This window comes from Dromaius novaehollandiae, chromosome 16 (assembly GCF_036370855.1).
Source record: "Dromaius novaehollandiae isolate bDroNov1 chromosome 16, bDroNov1.hap1, whole genome shotgun sequence".
Classification (NCBI taxonomy): Eukaryota; Metazoa; Chordata; class Aves; order Casuariiformes; family Dromaiidae; genus Dromaius; species Dromaius novaehollandiae.
In genome coordinates this window covers 19,412,734-19,430,375 of record NC_088113.1, presented here as the reverse complement: position 1 = coordinate 19,430,375, position 17,642 = coordinate 19,412,734, and the positions used below count along the sequence as shown (strand labels likewise).

The window sequence follows — 17,642 nt, the reverse complement described above, 5'->3', positions numbered from 1 at the left end:
TGGGGTCCTGATTTGGGGGGGGGGGAGATGATGAAGTGTGATTTTGGGGGAGGATGCTGGAGACGTCAAAACCTGATTTTTGGGGGGAAGAGGGAATTCCTGAGCCTGATTTTGGAGGAGGATGCCAGACTTTGATTTTAGGGGGCAATGCTGGATCCTGATTTGGAGGAAGATGATGGAGCCTGACTAGGCATGTGTGTGGGGAGAGATTTCAAAGCCTGTGGTTTTTTTTTTTTTTTTTTTTTTTTTGGGGGGGGGGGGGGAAGATTCCTGAGCCTGATTTCTGGGGAGGGAGTCAGACTTTTGGGGGGGGATGCTGGAGCCTGATTTGATGGGGGCAGGTCACAGTCCGATTTGGGAGTGGGATGCCAGCTCCCCATCTCGGGAGAATGGCATAGCCTGATCTTGGGGGAAGGATGCTAGAGCCTGACTTTGGGGGAAGGATGCTAGAGCCTGATTTCGGGGGGCGGATGCCGGAGCCTGATGGGTGGCTGAGGGCGGGGGGTGGGGGGAGCCGCCTCCCCCGCCTGGGGCCGGCGAGGGCCGCAAAGGGTTACGGGCGGGCGGAGCTGCGGCGGGGCCGGCGGTGGGCTGAGCACATTGCAGCGGCTGCTGCGGCGGCGGCGGCTGCGCCGGGCGCGGAGCGGCGGCGGGGAGCGGGCGGAGCCGCCCTGCCGCCCCCGGCCCTGCCCGCGGCCCCGGCCCCGGCCCCGGCCGCGACCCCCGCCCGCCCGCCGCCGCCATGGTGCAGAAATCCCGCAACGGCGGCGTCTACCCGGGGCCCGCCGCCGAGAAGAAGCTCAAGGTGGGCTTCGTGGGGCTGGACCCGGGCGCCCCGGACTCCAGCCGGGACGGGGCGCTGCTCATCGCCGGCTCCGAGAGCACCAAGCGCGGCAGCATCCTCAGCAAGCCGCGCTCCGGGGTCTCGGGCAGCGGCAAGCCCCCCAAAAGGAATGCTTTTTACCGCAAGCTGCAGAATTTCCTCTACAACGTGCTCGAGAGACCGCGGGGCTGGGCTTTCATTTACCACGCATACGTGTGAGTAAGGGGATGGGGGGCAGCGCGGCCGGGAGCCCCCTTCCCCCGGTGCCCGGCGGGGGCTCGGCCGTGGGGAGCAGCGGGGAAGGGGGCTGCTCCCCCCCCCCCGGTACCCTGCACCGTCCCTGGGCCGGGCTGCACCGTCCGGGGAAGGGGCGTGTGGTGGTGGGGGGGATGAAGGAAACCCCGGGGGCCCCCGCGGTGCCTTCCCCAGGGTCCCTGCAGCCCCCGGGGAGGGGCCGGGCACCTGCCCGGGTGCCCCCCCTGCCCGCCCCAGCTCGCGGGGGAAGGGGAGGCCCCTGCGGTCGGTGCAGGGGGCTGGAGCAGCGGCAGTGATGGGTAGCGCCGGTTCCTCCGTCTTGCTTGAGATCACCATAGCAATGCTGCGAGGAACAAAAAGCGCCGCTCAGGCACCGTCTCTCCTTCCCTCCCCCCCCTCCAGCGCTCCTTCTCCCCGTCCCCATCTTTGGCTGCGGAGGGGTTGGGGCTGGGGCTGGTTTTTGGCTCTGCGCTGGCTCCTGGAGGTACCTCTTGTCCCCCTGTGCGAAGCGGCTGCACTGGAGATGTGTCTAGAAAGAAATGTTAATCAGTGTCTGGGGCTGGGGCGGTAAACAAAGGAGCAGTCCCGGGGTGCACGTCTCCCCCCGCCACCCCCCTTTTTTTTTAAATTTTTTTTAAGCCAGAAACGGCTACATCTGACCCATCATTTGGCAGCCAAACGCTCCTATCTGAAGGCATTACTGCATGAGGAGCGCGTTGCCTTGCTGTTGTTTAGGGGATTGCAAAGGGAGGGTCAAGATGAATTGCTGTGTTACTGCAACTCCCTTCCCGCTGGGACTTCCCCCGGTCCCACCAGGCTCTCCTGCAGGCCTGGGCGCGACGGAGGCACCGGCTCGGGCGCTCGCTTCCTCCGTGCAGACGGTTTTTTTGTGTGCGTGGTTTTCAACCTGGCTAGGGCCTCTGTCAGCCCTGACAAGAGGATTTTTTGGCCTTTGTTGTTTTTTTTTTTCCCCTTTTGCATAACGATAGTCTCAGGAAAGGTGGTGGGAGATGTTTTCTGGTGCTCAGCCATTTTGTACATTGAGGCCTTCCAGGGAGGTCTTGAGGAGCCCAGGCTGAGAGGTGAAACACTGCCTGGGTTGAAGGGAGGTAGGAGCCTTGCCGTCCCCTCCGAAGGGCTTGGGGTATTGCAGGAGCTCGTCCTCCCCGAGAAGATGGGAGAGGATGAAAGGGAGCAGCTTGGTTGCTGCTACAATTAGTCCTAAGTCCAGCACCAGGAGTCCGGAGCGGCCTCCGTGCTCAGGGGCATCCTCTGGAGTTGTGGGTGGTTTGTGTTGTGAAATCCTGCAGGATTTTGCAGACGGGTGGAGAGTCTGCGTTGCTTGCTGGTGGTTGCACCAGGGATGGAGCCGTCCTTGTGTGCGACACGGGCTGTGTGCTATCAAACACAGGTGAAACCCCAGCTGGGGTGGCAACGAGAGAAGTGCAGAGGGCTGAAAGCAAAACAGCAGGCGTAGCCCAGGACTGCCTGGGCTTTATCAGCTTCTCCGGTGTCTTCAGCAACCCCGTCTCGACTTCTGACGCGTTCTGCGGTCTGGAGTGGCAGCTGGCAGTCGCTCGGGCCCGCTCCCCGGCAGAGCTGTCGCAGCAAGTCAGGCTCGCGAGGCAGGACCGGTCACCCCGGCTGCCTCCCGCCAGCGCTCGCTTTCCCGCACGAGCCCTCGCCTTCCTGCTGCGCTCGTGATGCCACGCGGAGCTGTGCCCTCCGCTTGGAGACCGCTGGCCGGAGCTGTGCCGGGAGCTGGGGCTGCCTCCTGCGTTCCCGTACTGGGGCAGAGTAACTGCTGCAAAACCCTCCCCTTACCCCCGCCCCGAGCACCCGTCGGGAAATGGAGGCTGAACTGCACCAGCCTGTGAAGCATCGGCGGCATGAATAGTTTTGATGGCATATGGGGAAGTTACGTGGACCTCAGTCTTCTGAACTGTTCATGTGATAGGTTTAGCCTCGGCAGTTTGCTAATATATTACTTAAAGAGGTGAAGAACATGATAAACAGCATGCAAAATTATTGGAATAAAGCGTATGCACCCGTTTTCCCCTTTTGCTGAGCACCAGGATTGCCCAGGTGAGTCTGGCACTGCTGGTGCCAGGTTTGGATGGGGGGGGGAGGCACAGTGTCCTGGGTTTCTGTTCCCAAAGGTCTGTAATCTGGACAGACAGGACAGGCAAAAGGCTTTAGTGACTGCTCACCCACCCATGCACATGCACACCAAAAAAGGAGGGTGAAGCGACTGGCTCAAGGTCATGAAGTTTATGTCTGGGAGAGCTGGAGTCAACCTGGGCGTCCTCGGTGCCAGTGCAGTGTCCCAGCCGTAGGGACCTACTGTCCCTGCAGTAGGTCACCCTGTCTTCTCCTGCCTGAAACCCCATTTTGTGCCAAAGCCTTGGACACGGACGCGTGTTAGCCTTGATACCGGGCGCTCGGGTACAGGGATCTTGAGGGAGACTCTGAATCTGGGAGCCCCGTCGTGCTGGCTGCCTCGGACGTTGCACCGCTTAATCCCTCCGTAACTGGTCCCAGTCTAAAAACAACCCAGTTCCTCTGCTCCCGCTACTCACGGGGACTTTTTCTGCACTAAGAGTTAGGAAGCGTTTCCAGCATGAATGAGTCCCTGACCCTGCAATGCTGGATTACAGCTTGTACAGACGGCTGTCTATAGACCCAGCTGTGTTTCCAGATGTGGACCTGTCTCCTCCTGGCCCCCGCTGCCCAGAGGCCTCCGTCCGCGGGCGTTGCCGCTCCCCGCGTTTCCCCGGGGCTCGCGGGCGCTGGGGAGCTGCCTTGGCCGTTGTGAGCATGCAGCAGAGCAGAGGCAGCTGCCTCCTTTGATCAGCAGCCGCTCGAGCAGCCTCCCTACATCCGAACGCTAAAGCACAAACAATAGAGACTCTTCCAGCAGAGACATGCTTTAATAAACACGAGAGGTGCCCTCTGGAAGTGCCTCCGTTGCATGCATGCCTGCAGAGGCCCATCGCCCGGGCTGACAGTGCGCGGCGCGTTTGGTGCGCTACCTTGGGATCCGGGTGCAAGTCGCATTTGTTCCCATTGCTGCATCTTGGCTCCAATTTGTCTGACTCCCCCCCGCTTCTTTCTGTTGCCCCTTTGCACCATTTCATGCATGAGAAAATAGGGAAATTCCATGCAACTGCCCCCCATGGCCCCAAATTCACCAACGCAGCCTCATCCCAGACATCACCTCTGTGAGCAAAACCAGTATTTTGTGTTCCCATGTTGTGATTCATTTTTATACCTCGCAGCTCCTCCCACGCTGGCACTCTCAGGTGACCTGCTCATGGTATGTGTGTGTGTGCACATATATATTTATATATTTGTATTTATATATGTACGCTAGGCCTGCGTGTCCTCGCCAGCTCTGCCTGCTCAGCCGCAGTTCTGCGCTGCCCCGTGGCTACAGGGGCGGCTGAGCCCGGCGGGGCCCCGTTTTTGAGCGTGGCTGGAGGTGGACCCCCATCGCAGAGGTCTGGGCCTCCTGTATCCCAGGGAGCCGGGGAAGATGGGAATCTTCCCTCCTTCTCTCAGAACCATTTTTTTCTTTCCTTTTTTTTTTTTTTATGGGCAGAGCCTTAGCAATGCAGCACGTGGCCTCATTCTGTCCAAGATGCAGCTGAAATTTGAAAAGTTAAGCCCTGCCTAAAGAGTAGCCCAGGCTTTTAGAGGGGGATAGTAGCACTTAGACCCTGAGGTAGCTCTCTGCACAGGGAGGCATTTTACCTCCAAAATCATTCCATTTTACTTCTTTTGATAGTCCAATATTTTTTTTTTCTCCTCGTCCTTGTACCTTGCTTATTGTAACCTGTTCTGTGTTTCATGGTGCTGAGCTCCCAGGGCTCCAACGCCTGGAAGTGATTTTTTTTTTCTTCCTTTTTTCCCTACCACCCATCTTATTTCAGGAGAGACTGTTAAGCCAGGTACTTATTTTGGCACCCACCTAACCTAAATGCGTCTGGAGATGCGTTTTCTGACCCTCTGGGTGAGCTGCTCCCGTTCAGCTCCTGAGCTGCAGGCAGGGCCGGGCTCGGGGCAGTGATAACAGAACAGAACATGTTCACGTGCTTAAACACTTCCAAAGCTGTATGCGCAGGGCAAATGCAATTCTTGCACTTCCTGGTTTCCCACTTTAAATTTACAACCTGAATGTGTCTTTTAGCTGAGTTAAAAATAGTTTGGGTGCATTTTTTAGCTGCATAGCGTGCACCATACATTCGGTCAATTAAGCATGGGCAGGGACTTAAATTCTAATGAAGAAGAAGGAGGTTTCCTCTCTGTCTGCCTAATTCTATTATAATTTTCTTATGCCATCTCCCTACCGCTTTGTCTTTTGCATTTGAGCCCGACGCTGGGTCTGTCTCCCGAAAGCCCCCTCGTCGCGGGCACCAGCGGCAGCGGCGAGAGAAGGAGGGAGAGGGTTCGCTTGCTGGAAGGTGCGGTGCAAAGGTGGCCTCTGTCATTGCTCCTTCTGTCCCCCAGGGCCTGATGAGAGTGGTTTTATTTCATGCAGATCCCTTTCTCAAGTGATTTTTTTGCACAGGCTTCAATTGAAAGATGCTGAGAATCTCCAGCTGTTTTTCTGCTGCCTTGGTTGGGTTTCTTGTCAGCTCTCACAGTTTTTTGCACTTGATTTTTTTTTTTATACTTGTTTTAAAGCATGCTCTAATTATGGGTAAATGTAATTTGACTCTGGCTCCTCATTACTCAGGCCCAGAGGGGTCATGGCTCGTGCCAAGCGCTCGCCCAAAGTGAGTTACGCTGCTTATAGTCGCAGTGGCGCCAACCTCTCGGCCTGTCCCTCGGTGACCGGCAGGGCCACCCTCGTCCCAGTGCCGCGCTCATTTGTGCGAGTGTGGTCTGCTTGCATGGGCCGCCGCCGCCGGCTAAAACATGCTGATGCTGAGCATGCGAGCTTGTAAGGAGAAAGGAAAATCAGTGCCAGGCTTGTGAAGGGCTCTGGGAGCTGGGATGCTGTTCTGCACAGGCTGAAAGGCTGTGCCGAGTGATCGGAGGCTCCTTCTTATTCCTGCCTAGCAGCGCCTGGGATAAATCTGCTTCCTGCAGGAGAGACGGACCCAGCCTGGGCTCCATCTGCATCTCCTTCCAGCCTGTCTCCTTGCCCTTTAGTGGCATTGTTTTCCCTCTTGACAGCGGGTGACAGAGAAGGTTGCAAGGCAGCATGCAGATCTATGGTAGAGCGTGAACTACAGTCATCCTCATTTTTATTTCGTTGCAATAGGCATGTATATTCCCTTGGTTGTACCTTCTCCTCCAGCACCAACCCTTGTATTTGCTTTTCTGTCAGGGAGAAGGAGACCTAGCTGAGACCACCTCAAAAGTGGGCAAACTCCTAGGAGGAGGCTGAGGCCAATTCAGAGCATCCTGGCTACTGGCTCCCTCGGAGCGCTTCCCCTCGGTCGCGTTCACCCCGTTTGGAGGCTGCGTTGTTGCTGCGGTAGGACAGGGTGGGCAGGCAGAGCCAGGGACAGGCCTTGTCGTTTGGGAATGAATCTTGAAGTCCTTAAATTGGTTGGTAGTAGCATCTGCGTGTTGGTCTGGCTCCCTGCAAAATTGTGCAGCACTGGCAAAATTCAGGGCTGAATCCACAGATCTCTCCCCCAGAGCTGGGAAATATTCCCATCTTGGACAGTGGGGTAGTTTCAATGAAATCTTGCTCTATTGAGTCCAAATTTGGGAAGTTATCTTATTTCTCTTTCTTTGACCGCAGCTATAATGATTATTTCCTCCTTGATCCAGAGAGCCCTGTTAAGCACATGGGACAGAGTTGCCCATAGAGACTCCTGCGTGCGTTGAGTTTAGTGGACCTGCAGGGCTGTTACCACCGTAGGGCTTTGGCCTCCAGCCCTGATGCCCTCAGCCTTGGCAGCGTGTCAGCCCCAGAGCCGTGCAACCCTGGGGAGCAGGGAGAGCTCCAGGGTATGATGTCTCACGACCTCCTCTCCTGCTGCTTAGTCAGAGCTTGGTGGGAGCAGCCTGATTTCACTTGCTTTAATGTGTCATCTTCCAGTCATCACATTCACCCTACACCGACTTGAGCAAAATGAAGAAACAAGCCAATCCTCCAAACGACCTCCTTTGTGTTGCAACACACCTAAGCGAGATGAGTCTTCCTTTGGCTCTGCTTATCACAAGAAGGAATAACCCCCAAAACAGGTCTCAAATTGTATACTTAAGGGAGGATGGGCATTTGCTTAAACAAAGAGATACAGCTGAAGAAAATCAGTGGTGTGTAGGGTTTTTTTTTGTTTTGCTTTGCATTGCATTGCATTGCATTGCATTGCAGCAGAGGGCAGGGGCGTAGCTCAGCATGCCACTGGTGTTGCTTTGGCCAGGCAGGGGAAGTCGAGTAGAGGGTTAGCCTGTCAGTTAGACGTCAGTTAGACGTCAGTGGGGCTTACCAGGATAACAAAGCGTGGAAGTTTCTATCTTGCATTTTGTGATTTAAGCGGCAAACACTTAGCCTTGCATAATCCCTTTTAAGGTAGCCCAAATGCTGAGCTGGTTTCTCTGTTGGTTCTTGAGGGACAGATTCCTCTCTGAAATTGTGGCGGCAGGGAGATGTGCCATTCTCTTTTTCTTCTATGTAATCTCCTATAGAGTAGATACAGGAGAAGCTGAGAGGAGTTCCTATAAAGAATTTAATTTTGTTTATGGCATGCTTTTCATGCAAATCTGAGCGTGATCTCACCTGGCATGAATGCCCCTGATTTCCAACGCATCAAAGAGAGATGAGGTCTTCAGCACTGAGCAGGATAAGCCCTTTCTTTCCGTAGTGATTCACATTGCTATAGGATAATGCAATGGCTTTTAGCCCCCAACAGTCAAAAAGGAATAACATTTCAAAACCAGATTATTGCCGTGGCCTTAACTGAGTTTCCTGAATGTATTTAGAAATGAGCTGTATTGCAAGGTGATTTGACTTGTGAGCGCACTATGGCAAAACTGGGTAGCACAGAAAGGTGGCCGGGTGCGATGCCGGTGGATCGACGCACAGTCCAGCCAGGGCAGCTGGGTCCTCCACCGCCATCTATTTAAATGACTCCTAACTGTGTTCCAGGTCCGAAACATTTGGGCTGCTCCAGCACTCACCTATGGCAAAGGATGTCCCCACCAGGACTGCAGGAATAGTTATTTAAATGTAGCCCCTTGGTGGATGTTCCCATCCACCCAGGTTAAAAGCAAAACGTCATGTTTCTCTAGTAAGAGTGAGTTATGTGATCAACTTGCTGAAGCTGCCCGGTGACCTCAGCTCCCCGCACAATCCTCTCGGCCTTACCCTGGGTAAACTGTGAATGCAGCATCCTATGATATATAATTTGAAGATGCTTCTGGAGGTCATGTGCCTTCTAAAGCACTGAATTAATTAAATATAGGGCTGTCTGATGGGGAATATCTCACGCGGAAGTCAGTGGCTGGGATGGAGGAGAGCTGCTTTATTAGTCTCTGGGCTTTTTAACTGTCTAGCTGCCAATAACCGAGGAAAGCTGAAGCATTCCTCCATCTATCTGTGATCCATCTTCAGTATCATTTCAACCTCTAATGTGCTTTTTGGACATCTCTTGGGTGGTTGGCTTATTTCCTTATGATTCTTCTGAACCAACTTTACCCATGCGTCAAAGCCCCACGTAATGCGTTCCTCGTTAGCGCCTCGTGCACGGTCCCACGGGAGGCAGGGGAGCAGCAGAGCGGAGCGAGGGAGACGGGTCGGCAGACCTGTGCTGTCCTGCGCTATGACGCGACGGGGGACAGCATTTGCGATGGAAGTGTGCGGAGGATGGAGGTCGGGGTGTGCTTGCCTTTCTAGACTTAAGGGAGGTGTTTGGAAAGGCTGGAATCATCCTGTAAAGCTCTGCTGCTGTTCAGCATCAGCACAGTGACTTCTTTTGGGTGGATGGGTGTATTGGGTGTCAGGCAAAGGACAGCCTTTTCCAAGGCATGAGGAATGGAAGAGAAGACCTGTGAGATCTCACCTGTCACTTCTGCTGCTGTAGGTAGGTGATTTAAAGTTACATCAGGCTCTTTGGGACTAGTGGGTGCAGCATCAGCCTCGGCTTTGCGAGTCCTGTGCCATAGCAGTCACTTCATTTGATTTTATACTGTAGTGTCCAGGCATTGCAGGCGGAATGGGCTTTCAGCTTGCATTCAGCGCCGAGTCGGAGATGCTCAGATACCTGCTGGGTGGAGCACTGACTTCTGGGATACTCACAGAAATCCCAGAGGAGGTTCAGGTCATAGGTGGGCAGATCTGCCTTCTGGGGATGCCCGTTTCTCTCTCTCGATGATGGCGGGGATCTAAGTTCCCTCATGTACTTCAGTCTTGTAGTGAAAGCGGGGTCAGATGAGCCCAGCCAACAAAAAGAGAAGACAGAGCCCGGCCTCAGTTTTCAAACTGAAAACCAGGGTGAGCTGAGGGGACTCTAAGCATCTCCCACCTTCTGCCATGGTCTGTAGGAACTGCGACACTCAGAGCCAGGACTGCAGCTTGGAAATCCCAATAGGTAAGGTCAAGATGAGAGATGGGTCAGATTCTCATTGAAACAGGCTGTCCAGGAGCTGGAAGGTCCACATTTACGCAGCAACATTTGAGAAACAGTTTTGAGAAAGGGGCCTCTATAGTAACCCCCAATCAACGAGTGGACCTTGCAACCTGAGCACCAGGGGAAGTCAGATGATAATCAAGCCTCCTAAACGTTGATTGCTGTTACTAAGTAACTACAGTTGTGCGTAGGCTTTCAGAAGTGTCCAGTGGGATGGTCAGTCTTCATTCAAAGATCTTCCTGTCCTAATGCATCCCCCGGGGGGATGGAACCGGGCAAAGGGACATGAGGACAGACAAGGTCAGAGGGAACAACTGCTCTGCCTGGTGCAGGGGAGCAATTGCTGCCCAGCTGCCTGCTGTAGGACTGCTGGCACTTGGTCTCCTTGGGACAAGCAGATCTGCAGTCGGTTGAAAGAGGCAGAGATTTTGCCTTTCGGACCTTCATTCCTAGGGATTCACAAATGCTTCGTTTGTAAACAAATGCTGATTTGCCTGGAAGTTCTGCGTTGTGGCTGTAGAGCTCCGCCAGCCTGGGGAGCTGGCAGCGTCGAAGCAAAACACAGCCGAGGCGATAGCTGGAGCTGCTGTCGCACACCGCAGCAGAGCAGCGCAGCAGGGCAGGCGATCCCAGTGCGGATTTTACGGAGACGCTGTCACTCCCTGGAGAGTTGTTATGGTACCCACAAAAAAATCCTGACTCAAGGGTGACTCACGTACACCTCTTCCCCATCTCTTGTATGAATGCAGTAGCTTGGGTCTAGGTACCTGCTGCGTGCGTGTGTGTGTTGCAACTTATGTTTGCTGTGGTTAGAAAACGAATGCATGGTGCAAAAGAGAAATAAAAATTTCAGTCAAATAATTGTTAAAATGAATACCAAAAGGAAAACAATATTAATATTACAGTGGTGTGCAAGCACCCCTAATGGAAACAGAAGTCTGCAAGCTTATGTTCTGTACTTCAAGCCAAAAGGAGACAGTCCCTGTTGTAAAGATGTTATTGTATTGCACAGACAAGGTGGATGAAAGGCATAAAGTAGTTGTTGGGGGACTGCTAGTGAATGTTATCTTTGTTCTACTTTTCTTTTTAATGGTATTCGCCCAGTTTCTTATTTGCTTTTCAGTTGGTGGGTTGGTTTCTTTCTGTTCATGTTCACCGGGTTTGCAAAAGAAAGCGGGGATTAGAGAGGCTAGTGGATGGGGGAAGAAAAGCCCAGGCAAGTGGTAAAAAGACCATGGAGTAACCTTTTAGATTTTCCAAACTCTGTGGAAATCATTGCCAAAAGATCCTACGTACCCTGCTTAGGAGCAATGTCACTGCAAAGCTTATGCCTGTGCCCTCTTGTTGCCCCAAGTGAAAGACGCTGGACCCGAGACAGACTGGCTGGTCCTCCCAGGGGAAACCTGCAGCCAGCTGGGCTCCCTCCAGAGTCCACATCTGCAGGACATCTGCCCTCACTGGATTCCCTTGCCGGAGAGAGCAGAGCTGTTCTGGGGTCGTCCCGGCTGCATCTCGTGAGCCTGGCGAACACAGCGCCCAAGACATGCACAAAGCTGGTAGCTGCCAGCTCTCCACCCTCTGTCCAGGCCTGGCAATCGCCGCTTCTCCCCACGGCAGCCTCGCTTGTCCTCTAGCATTTTCCAAGCTAAATGCCCAACCTGCAGGAATTGCCTGGTATCCTGGATGACCTCTTAGACCTTGCAGATGTCACTGGAAAGAGCATCTTAGGTCGGGGTTGGTTTTTCCTCTAACTGATCCCAGCTGGCCCAGATTTTGAGGCTGCAGCAAGGAGAGGCTTTGCACAAGAACACAGGTTGGAAGGAGAATTTGAGCATGGAAGATGGAAGGTTTTAGGCATGCCCTTGTGAAATATCCCGCTTTGAGGAGTGATGGGCCTCAAGCAGCACTGATAAAAGTTGGCACTGGGTGCATGTTTACAGACCCGGATGTCTTGAGTTTCCCTGGGAATTCTGAGGGACTAGGAGAAGCAGGTGTGTTTGGTCCATCCGGTGCAGGATAAGTAAACCGCTGCTTAATCTACCTGTCCGTTGGTATGTCTGTGTGTGAGGCAAGGCAGAGATGCCATCAACAGTTGGAGCAAACATGCCTTCAGTTTCTCCATCTTAGAACAGAAATACTGGGGAACCTACTGACGGTTTGGCTTTGGTTAGAGCAGGCTGTCAGAGACACGGACCCGCCTATCTGTTTTCTTAGCAAGAAATCCTGTATACTGAAGACCTCAGCAGAGCTAACTTCAGGCCTGCAGCAGAAAGGGGCCATTTCGCTGGGATATGGATCCTCCCATACGGTGGAGACTTGTCTGTTTGCTGTAATCTCACTGTTCATCACAAATACAGTGTGCAGAGGGCTGTGAATTAGGCTTATCGGTTTTCTCTCTGTTAAAGTGTTGTATGTGGCAAACAAATGACAACACAGGGAGACTTTTTCTCCTGCATGTTTATGGACCTTGGGCCTTTGCGCAACTCAGGGTCTCAAAGTGGCCATTAATTGAGTTTATGCTTGCTCAGAGGTTCTTTATCTGGCCCAAGTAATGTAATAAGGGTTATAAGAGTGTTCCATCTTTCACTCCAAAGGAGAGCCAAGGAGTTTAATATAAATATCTCTGTATTATAGCTGGACAAACAGAGTGAGGCCATTTTGCCTCCTCACCTCGAACCACACACTGGTTAAGACTGAATACTTGCAGGAGAGGCAGTGAAAGACAAAACCTCTCCCAAACAACGAGCACCGTTCTTTGCTCTTGGAGCAGGTAGGCTGCAGGAGAGCTCAGGCTGACGTGGCTTCTGCTTTGCTGGGCATTGGTTCAGTTCTGCTGCCGCTCATCCTTCTGCTTCCCACGTGTCTGGCAAGGCTGGAAGTGCCGTGCGTTGTCCAGCTAACCTCTCACTGGGCCTTCCTCCAGCTTTCCTTGGGTTTATTAGCACCGATTTGTGTTTTAAGATCCAGTGAGACTCCTGAGTCATCTCCTTAGGCAGGCAGCGATTTATTTCAGTATGTGTGTTGCACTCCCTGGGAGTGGGTGTCTCTCTTCCGCTTTCGGATCCTGTCCTGACTCTTTATATAGACTCCAGGCTTGAATCGGCAGTGAAACCAACCCTAAAACTGGCTCCATCGTTTGGGAGATTCCTGCTTCTGGCCCTGTCTCCCCTAGCTGAAGGGGCATGGCAGTATGGAGCAAGGGTAGCAGTTTGCACGGGATGTCTGTCCGCCTCAGGGCCACTGAGCTGCTAGGACAGACTGCTGGGAAGAGCTTGCTGGCTGGCTGGGTCCAGGAGCAGTCCTTGCTCTGCGGTGGCTCATGATCAAGGCAGGAGCATGGTTTGTATCTCAGGGCAGTATCTCAGGGCTGAGAAGCCCTGGTGCATCTCTTCGAGTTGAGTTTTTGGTTGGTGGGACTTTTCTTCTTTAGGAAAGATGAGATACATGAGTGGCTCTAGTTCTCTGTTGGCATCACGGCAGAGACCAGAGGTGCCATGGGCAAATGCAGACAGGCTCCTCAGAGATGTTTACAGCACAGGAGCTGCCTGGTTAGGAGGAACTTTGCTGCGTATCAGGCTCATTTCCCCCAGGTTGGCCCTTTCCAGACACATCCCACGTTTGCTTGCTGGCCCCACAGAAAGCTGCCTTGCTGTGTGTGAGTCTGGGAGTTTGGAGGAGCAGGGAAAGTTGCCCTCACATAGCAGCTTGCTGAAGAGCTGTGAAGAAGCCATAAAGCGTCCGTAAAGAGGACAGGCTAATAACAGTGTGCTTATCCTAAAGCTGTCTTCACACCCTGTTAAGCATCATCCTGAGCCACAGGGACAAGTCCTCATGTCATTATGTCTTAAAACTAAATTGCCAGCACTTTGCAAGGGCTCTGCCTCCAAAGCCTGAGGGATCCATGCATTTAATACATATCCAGCCCTAAACAAATTTTGTTAATGTGACTTCGTGGTTTGGTCCTTGTGGCTAGTGGATGCACATCACTGTGGTCTTCTCTTTTGTAGTTGTGGCTGTTCCAATATGGAAGGAAGAGACCTAGACAGAAAGAGAATTTCCTGAGCTCTTTAAGTTGTGCGACATGACATGCAGTCACATAGTCTTTTGTGCTGAATTTTCCTTGTTTTTCATGTTTCTCCCTTTAGCAGCTAGAGGTTTTTAATGCTGTTCTTGTTTAGCAGCTTTTCTCTTAACATACCAGCTAATGAAGAGTGGGAAGAATTCCTGCACTGACCTTTTGCTGCTGCTGCTGTTTTTCTTTTCTGCAACAGAAATCAGATATAATTTGAAATCTCTTCTGAGCTGCTCCTCTAGGCCCTGAGCCTGCACTCCCTCCCGTAAGGAACATTTGCAGGAGGTGGGAGCAGCCTGGGTTATCTCAGTGGTGCAAAACGAGCTGATGAGGCTCAGTCTGTGAATCAGTAATCTCACGTCTGGGATAAATAGCACCGTGTAAGTCTGAAGCTTGGTTTTAAGTCAATGGTGGCTTAATCTGGCTTAACGCTGGGGGGAATGATCTAAGATCGTGTCTATGCGGCAAGGTAAAGAGAGCATCTACACAGGACAGATGAACGGGACTTGCATGGTGTCTCTGTCTCTCCCGTGGCTCTGCAGGGAGATGGGGCTTCCTTAGCCCTCTACTCCAGATGTTGATATCTAAAAGCAGGCGACGTGTATCCCAACCTCAGGTCTCCACCTTGTGCTTAGGAATAGCCAAATTCCGGAGATGCACTAGTAAATCGGGCTTGACGTTGCCTGGGCTTGACCCATTCATGTGCAAGAACTTCAGCACCTGTGACGGGGCTGAGCATGCTGCAGGCCCCCTCTGCAGAGCTGGGGGCTCTGGCTCCCCCACCATCCAAGTGCTCGTATTTGCAGGGTGCTCGGTGGACAGGACTGGTCCTGTCGGGGGTTTCTCCCACCCCTGTTGTCTCAGGTTTCATTGTTTTCTTCCCTGGGGCTCTGCTGGTGAGGACTGGTACATCTCTGTCATCTTCGATTGCACATGGCCGTTAGGATCCCCTGGCTTTGCTGCCAAAGCCGCCTCCTCTCCTTGCTCTAGGCAGGTGTATCGCTATCGCAGCCGTCGAGATAAAACAGGCCCATGCAAGCTTCCCTTGTGAGCACAGATGTCGCTTTTGGTTTGCTCTGGTTGTTCCTGTGCACATAGATTTTCCTCCTTCCCTCTACCGTTTCACAAAAAAGATGATGAGAAGCGTAACTGCTGCCCCGAGCTTCTCGTGCTGCAGACGTGGGAAGGGGTAACGCCCCTGCGGGGGCTCTCGTCGCCCCCGGAGAGCACGTCCAGCTCCATGCCTGCCTCGCGGGGACAGGGGTGTTGCTTTGGGTTTGGAGACCCATGGGGACAGGGGACACCCGGATGAGCAGCCCTTTGGGAACCCCTGGGTTCCCTTCGAGGGTTTGTGGTGGGGGGAAAGCTCACGCCAGCACCGAGGGTTTGTTCACTCCCTGCTGTGTTGTGACCTGAGGTTAGTTCCCTGGCGTGGATGGGACGGAGCTGCTCCGACTCCGGTCGGTTCACGCCCCGACGCCTTGCTGCCGTCACGCTTCTCGGGGAGGTTTCATCATCTCCGTACCGGGAACATACGGATAGGGATGCTTCCCCCGACGGACCTGTTTCTCTTTCCTTGTAGAACTCTAGGTTGCAGGTGAATGTCTGTGGACCCTTCAAACAACCCCAGTTCAGTGCGGATGGCAGGAGACCTGCCTGCTCTGCCAGCCCTCGCCTTTGCACCCTCCCAGCTGGGAAATGGCAAGTTCTTGCGCATAAATCTGATTAATTGCCTGTGCAGAAACCTGCATGGAAGGGTAGAGTTAAAAAGCGCTGCGCTGGCTTGCTTTTCTGACCAGGCCTCGGCAGGTTGTCTCCTGGCTGGAGCTGGGAGGAAGATTCCCAGGAAGCACTTGCGTTGCATTTGCCCTCTTTGCCCCCCCTCTCCACAAATGCGCTGCAGAGGGGGACAGCGCGGGGCTGGCGGGACGAGCACCGTGCACCGTGTGCTGTGCACCGCTGCCCGGGGAGGGCAGAGCGTGAGTCAGCAGCCCTGCCGAGGGGCCGGCTCCGTGCAAACCTGATGGCACGGCTGTTATTTTTCATTTGCTGCAAGCGCAGCAGAAATTAAGTGAAGTTTAATTAAACCTTTTTTTTTTTTTTTCTCCTCCTTCCCTGCTTCCTCTTGCTGCTTTTTGAGGGAAGGCTGGAGGACTGGAAAACGTGATGGAGAGGCAGCTAAACTCTGCGCATCCTCTCGTGAGTGCGGAGCAGAGCCCCTGGGACTGCGGGAAGGGCCCCGTGATCCCGGCAGCCTCCTGCGAGGCCGGGTTGCACGGATGATGCTGTAACTCGGAATACTACCTGGCTCTTATCCATGCGTTGCTTTTATCCCTGTCGGTGTCCCCAGCACACAGCACAGACCGCTAGCGTGGCTCCGAGCCAAGAAGCAGCTAGGAAGGAGAGCGCGCAGGATCCTGAAAAGGGCATTTGATATTTACGGAGCCTGGTGGTGACACAATTCCCGGGCACGTATCGGGCTGGCGGACGGGTCGCCGAGGAGCTCTGGCTGCTCCGTCCTGGCGCAGCCGGGAGCAAAGAGGCAGCAAGCCCCGGCGGGGAAGGGTTGCGTTGCGGAGCGCTCGTGCCCTTTGCACGGGCTTTTCCGTGTGGGTTAAACCAGACCAGCCGAGTTAAAGCTGGGAAAGGGATTTAGTTCTGCAGTATCAAGTGCCCCGGTGGGAGAGGGAGGGTCCAGCACTGGTGCACAGACCTCAGCTGCGGATGGTGTCATGCGCGGGGGAATCGGTCCTGCTTGCTCTTGCTCGTCTCTGTGCTGTCCCATAAGATGCATTTTTTTGCCCTTTGGTCTAAGCAAGCCTCGGTTATTATCGTCCTGTGCAGGGCCTTCACGTAGGCTCGAGGTAGCTACTGTCAGAGGATTTATGTGCTCAGTGAGGGCTCTGAGTGTCTCGAGTTATGTCTGGACTGAGCAGCTGTGCCCCTGCGTGGTAGGGGAGAATCGTTATCCTCATTTTCCAGTTTGGGACCTGCGGTATGGAGGAATTGGGTGATCCTGTGGCATAGGATGCTGAACGCCGCGATGCTGCCCTCCCTCCTCCAGCAATGGTGATGGTCTCCCGCACGGACGGGGGGAACGTCAGCGCGTTCCTGTGTCCCATCAGACCTGCCAGGGTTGGAATTACTAAATAATGTCTCTGATCTCCATTATAAAATTGTGTATTTCCCTACTTTAACAGTTGGCTTCATCTGCTTGCGGGATTTACAATAAATGGAAAGAGTTTAAAAAACATATATCATCCAGAGAGACTGGGGTCAAAAGTAAATGTGTAGAAATAACGTAGGGCATCTTTGCAAATGGATGTTGAGTTTTCTGTCCTTGTACCAACGTGGTGGCTGGTCTGTATCCTCTACCTAACGCAAAGTGAGATGCCAAAAGCAGACGCTGGCGTGGCTCGTGTTAGCGGGAGGCTGCAGGTCTCGCGGCTGCTGAGGCCAGTGAGGGATTTAGGATTATTTCTGAGAGCAGGAAGCGGTGGCTGCGGGTTGCTGTGATTCCCGGGGTCGGATGTTTGCTCGCTCCCTGCGAGAAATCTGATGGCACCTGCTGGCTGGCAGGAGACGGGATTTTCGCAGGAGCAGCCCGGGCTGTCACTCTGCTGTTCGCTGTTCTCTCCGTTTGGAAACGGCTTTTCTGCATCGGCACCCGGCTGTGCGCAGCCTGTTTCACAGCCCACGGCATCCCCGAGTGGAGGGGAGGGAATAAACCACAGAAACTGGCTTCAAGATGAGCTGGAAATTGGGAATAGGGTCCCGCTTTGGCCAGGTCGGTTCCTCCCGGCGGAGGAGGCTCCGTGCCCTCTCCCTGGAGTGGCGACGGCAGAGCCCGGGGAGGCTCTTGCAGGGTGCTGGGCCAGCTGCCTGGGGACTCGGATCGTGCTGA

General features: G+C 53.8%; 1 protein-coding gene across 4 annotated transcripts in view; it reads left to right on the top strand.

Moving 5' to 3' along the window:
- Nucleotides 1-680: 680 nt before the first annotated feature.
- KCNQ2 (potassium voltage-gated channel subfamily Q member 2) overlaps nucleotides 681-17,642 on the top strand; it is an 81,042-nt gene continuing 64,080 nt past the window's right edge. For all 4 annotated transcript variants that reach the window (XM_026092917.2, XM_026092914.2, XM_026092916.2 and 1 more), the window contains exon 1: nucleotides 681-1,038. In XM_026092917.2, the coding sequence (XP_025948702.1) occupies nucleotides 743-1,038 (296 nt within the window). In that variant the 5' untranslated portion in view covers nucleotides 681-742. The remainder of the gene's footprint in view (nucleotides 1,039-17,642) is intronic.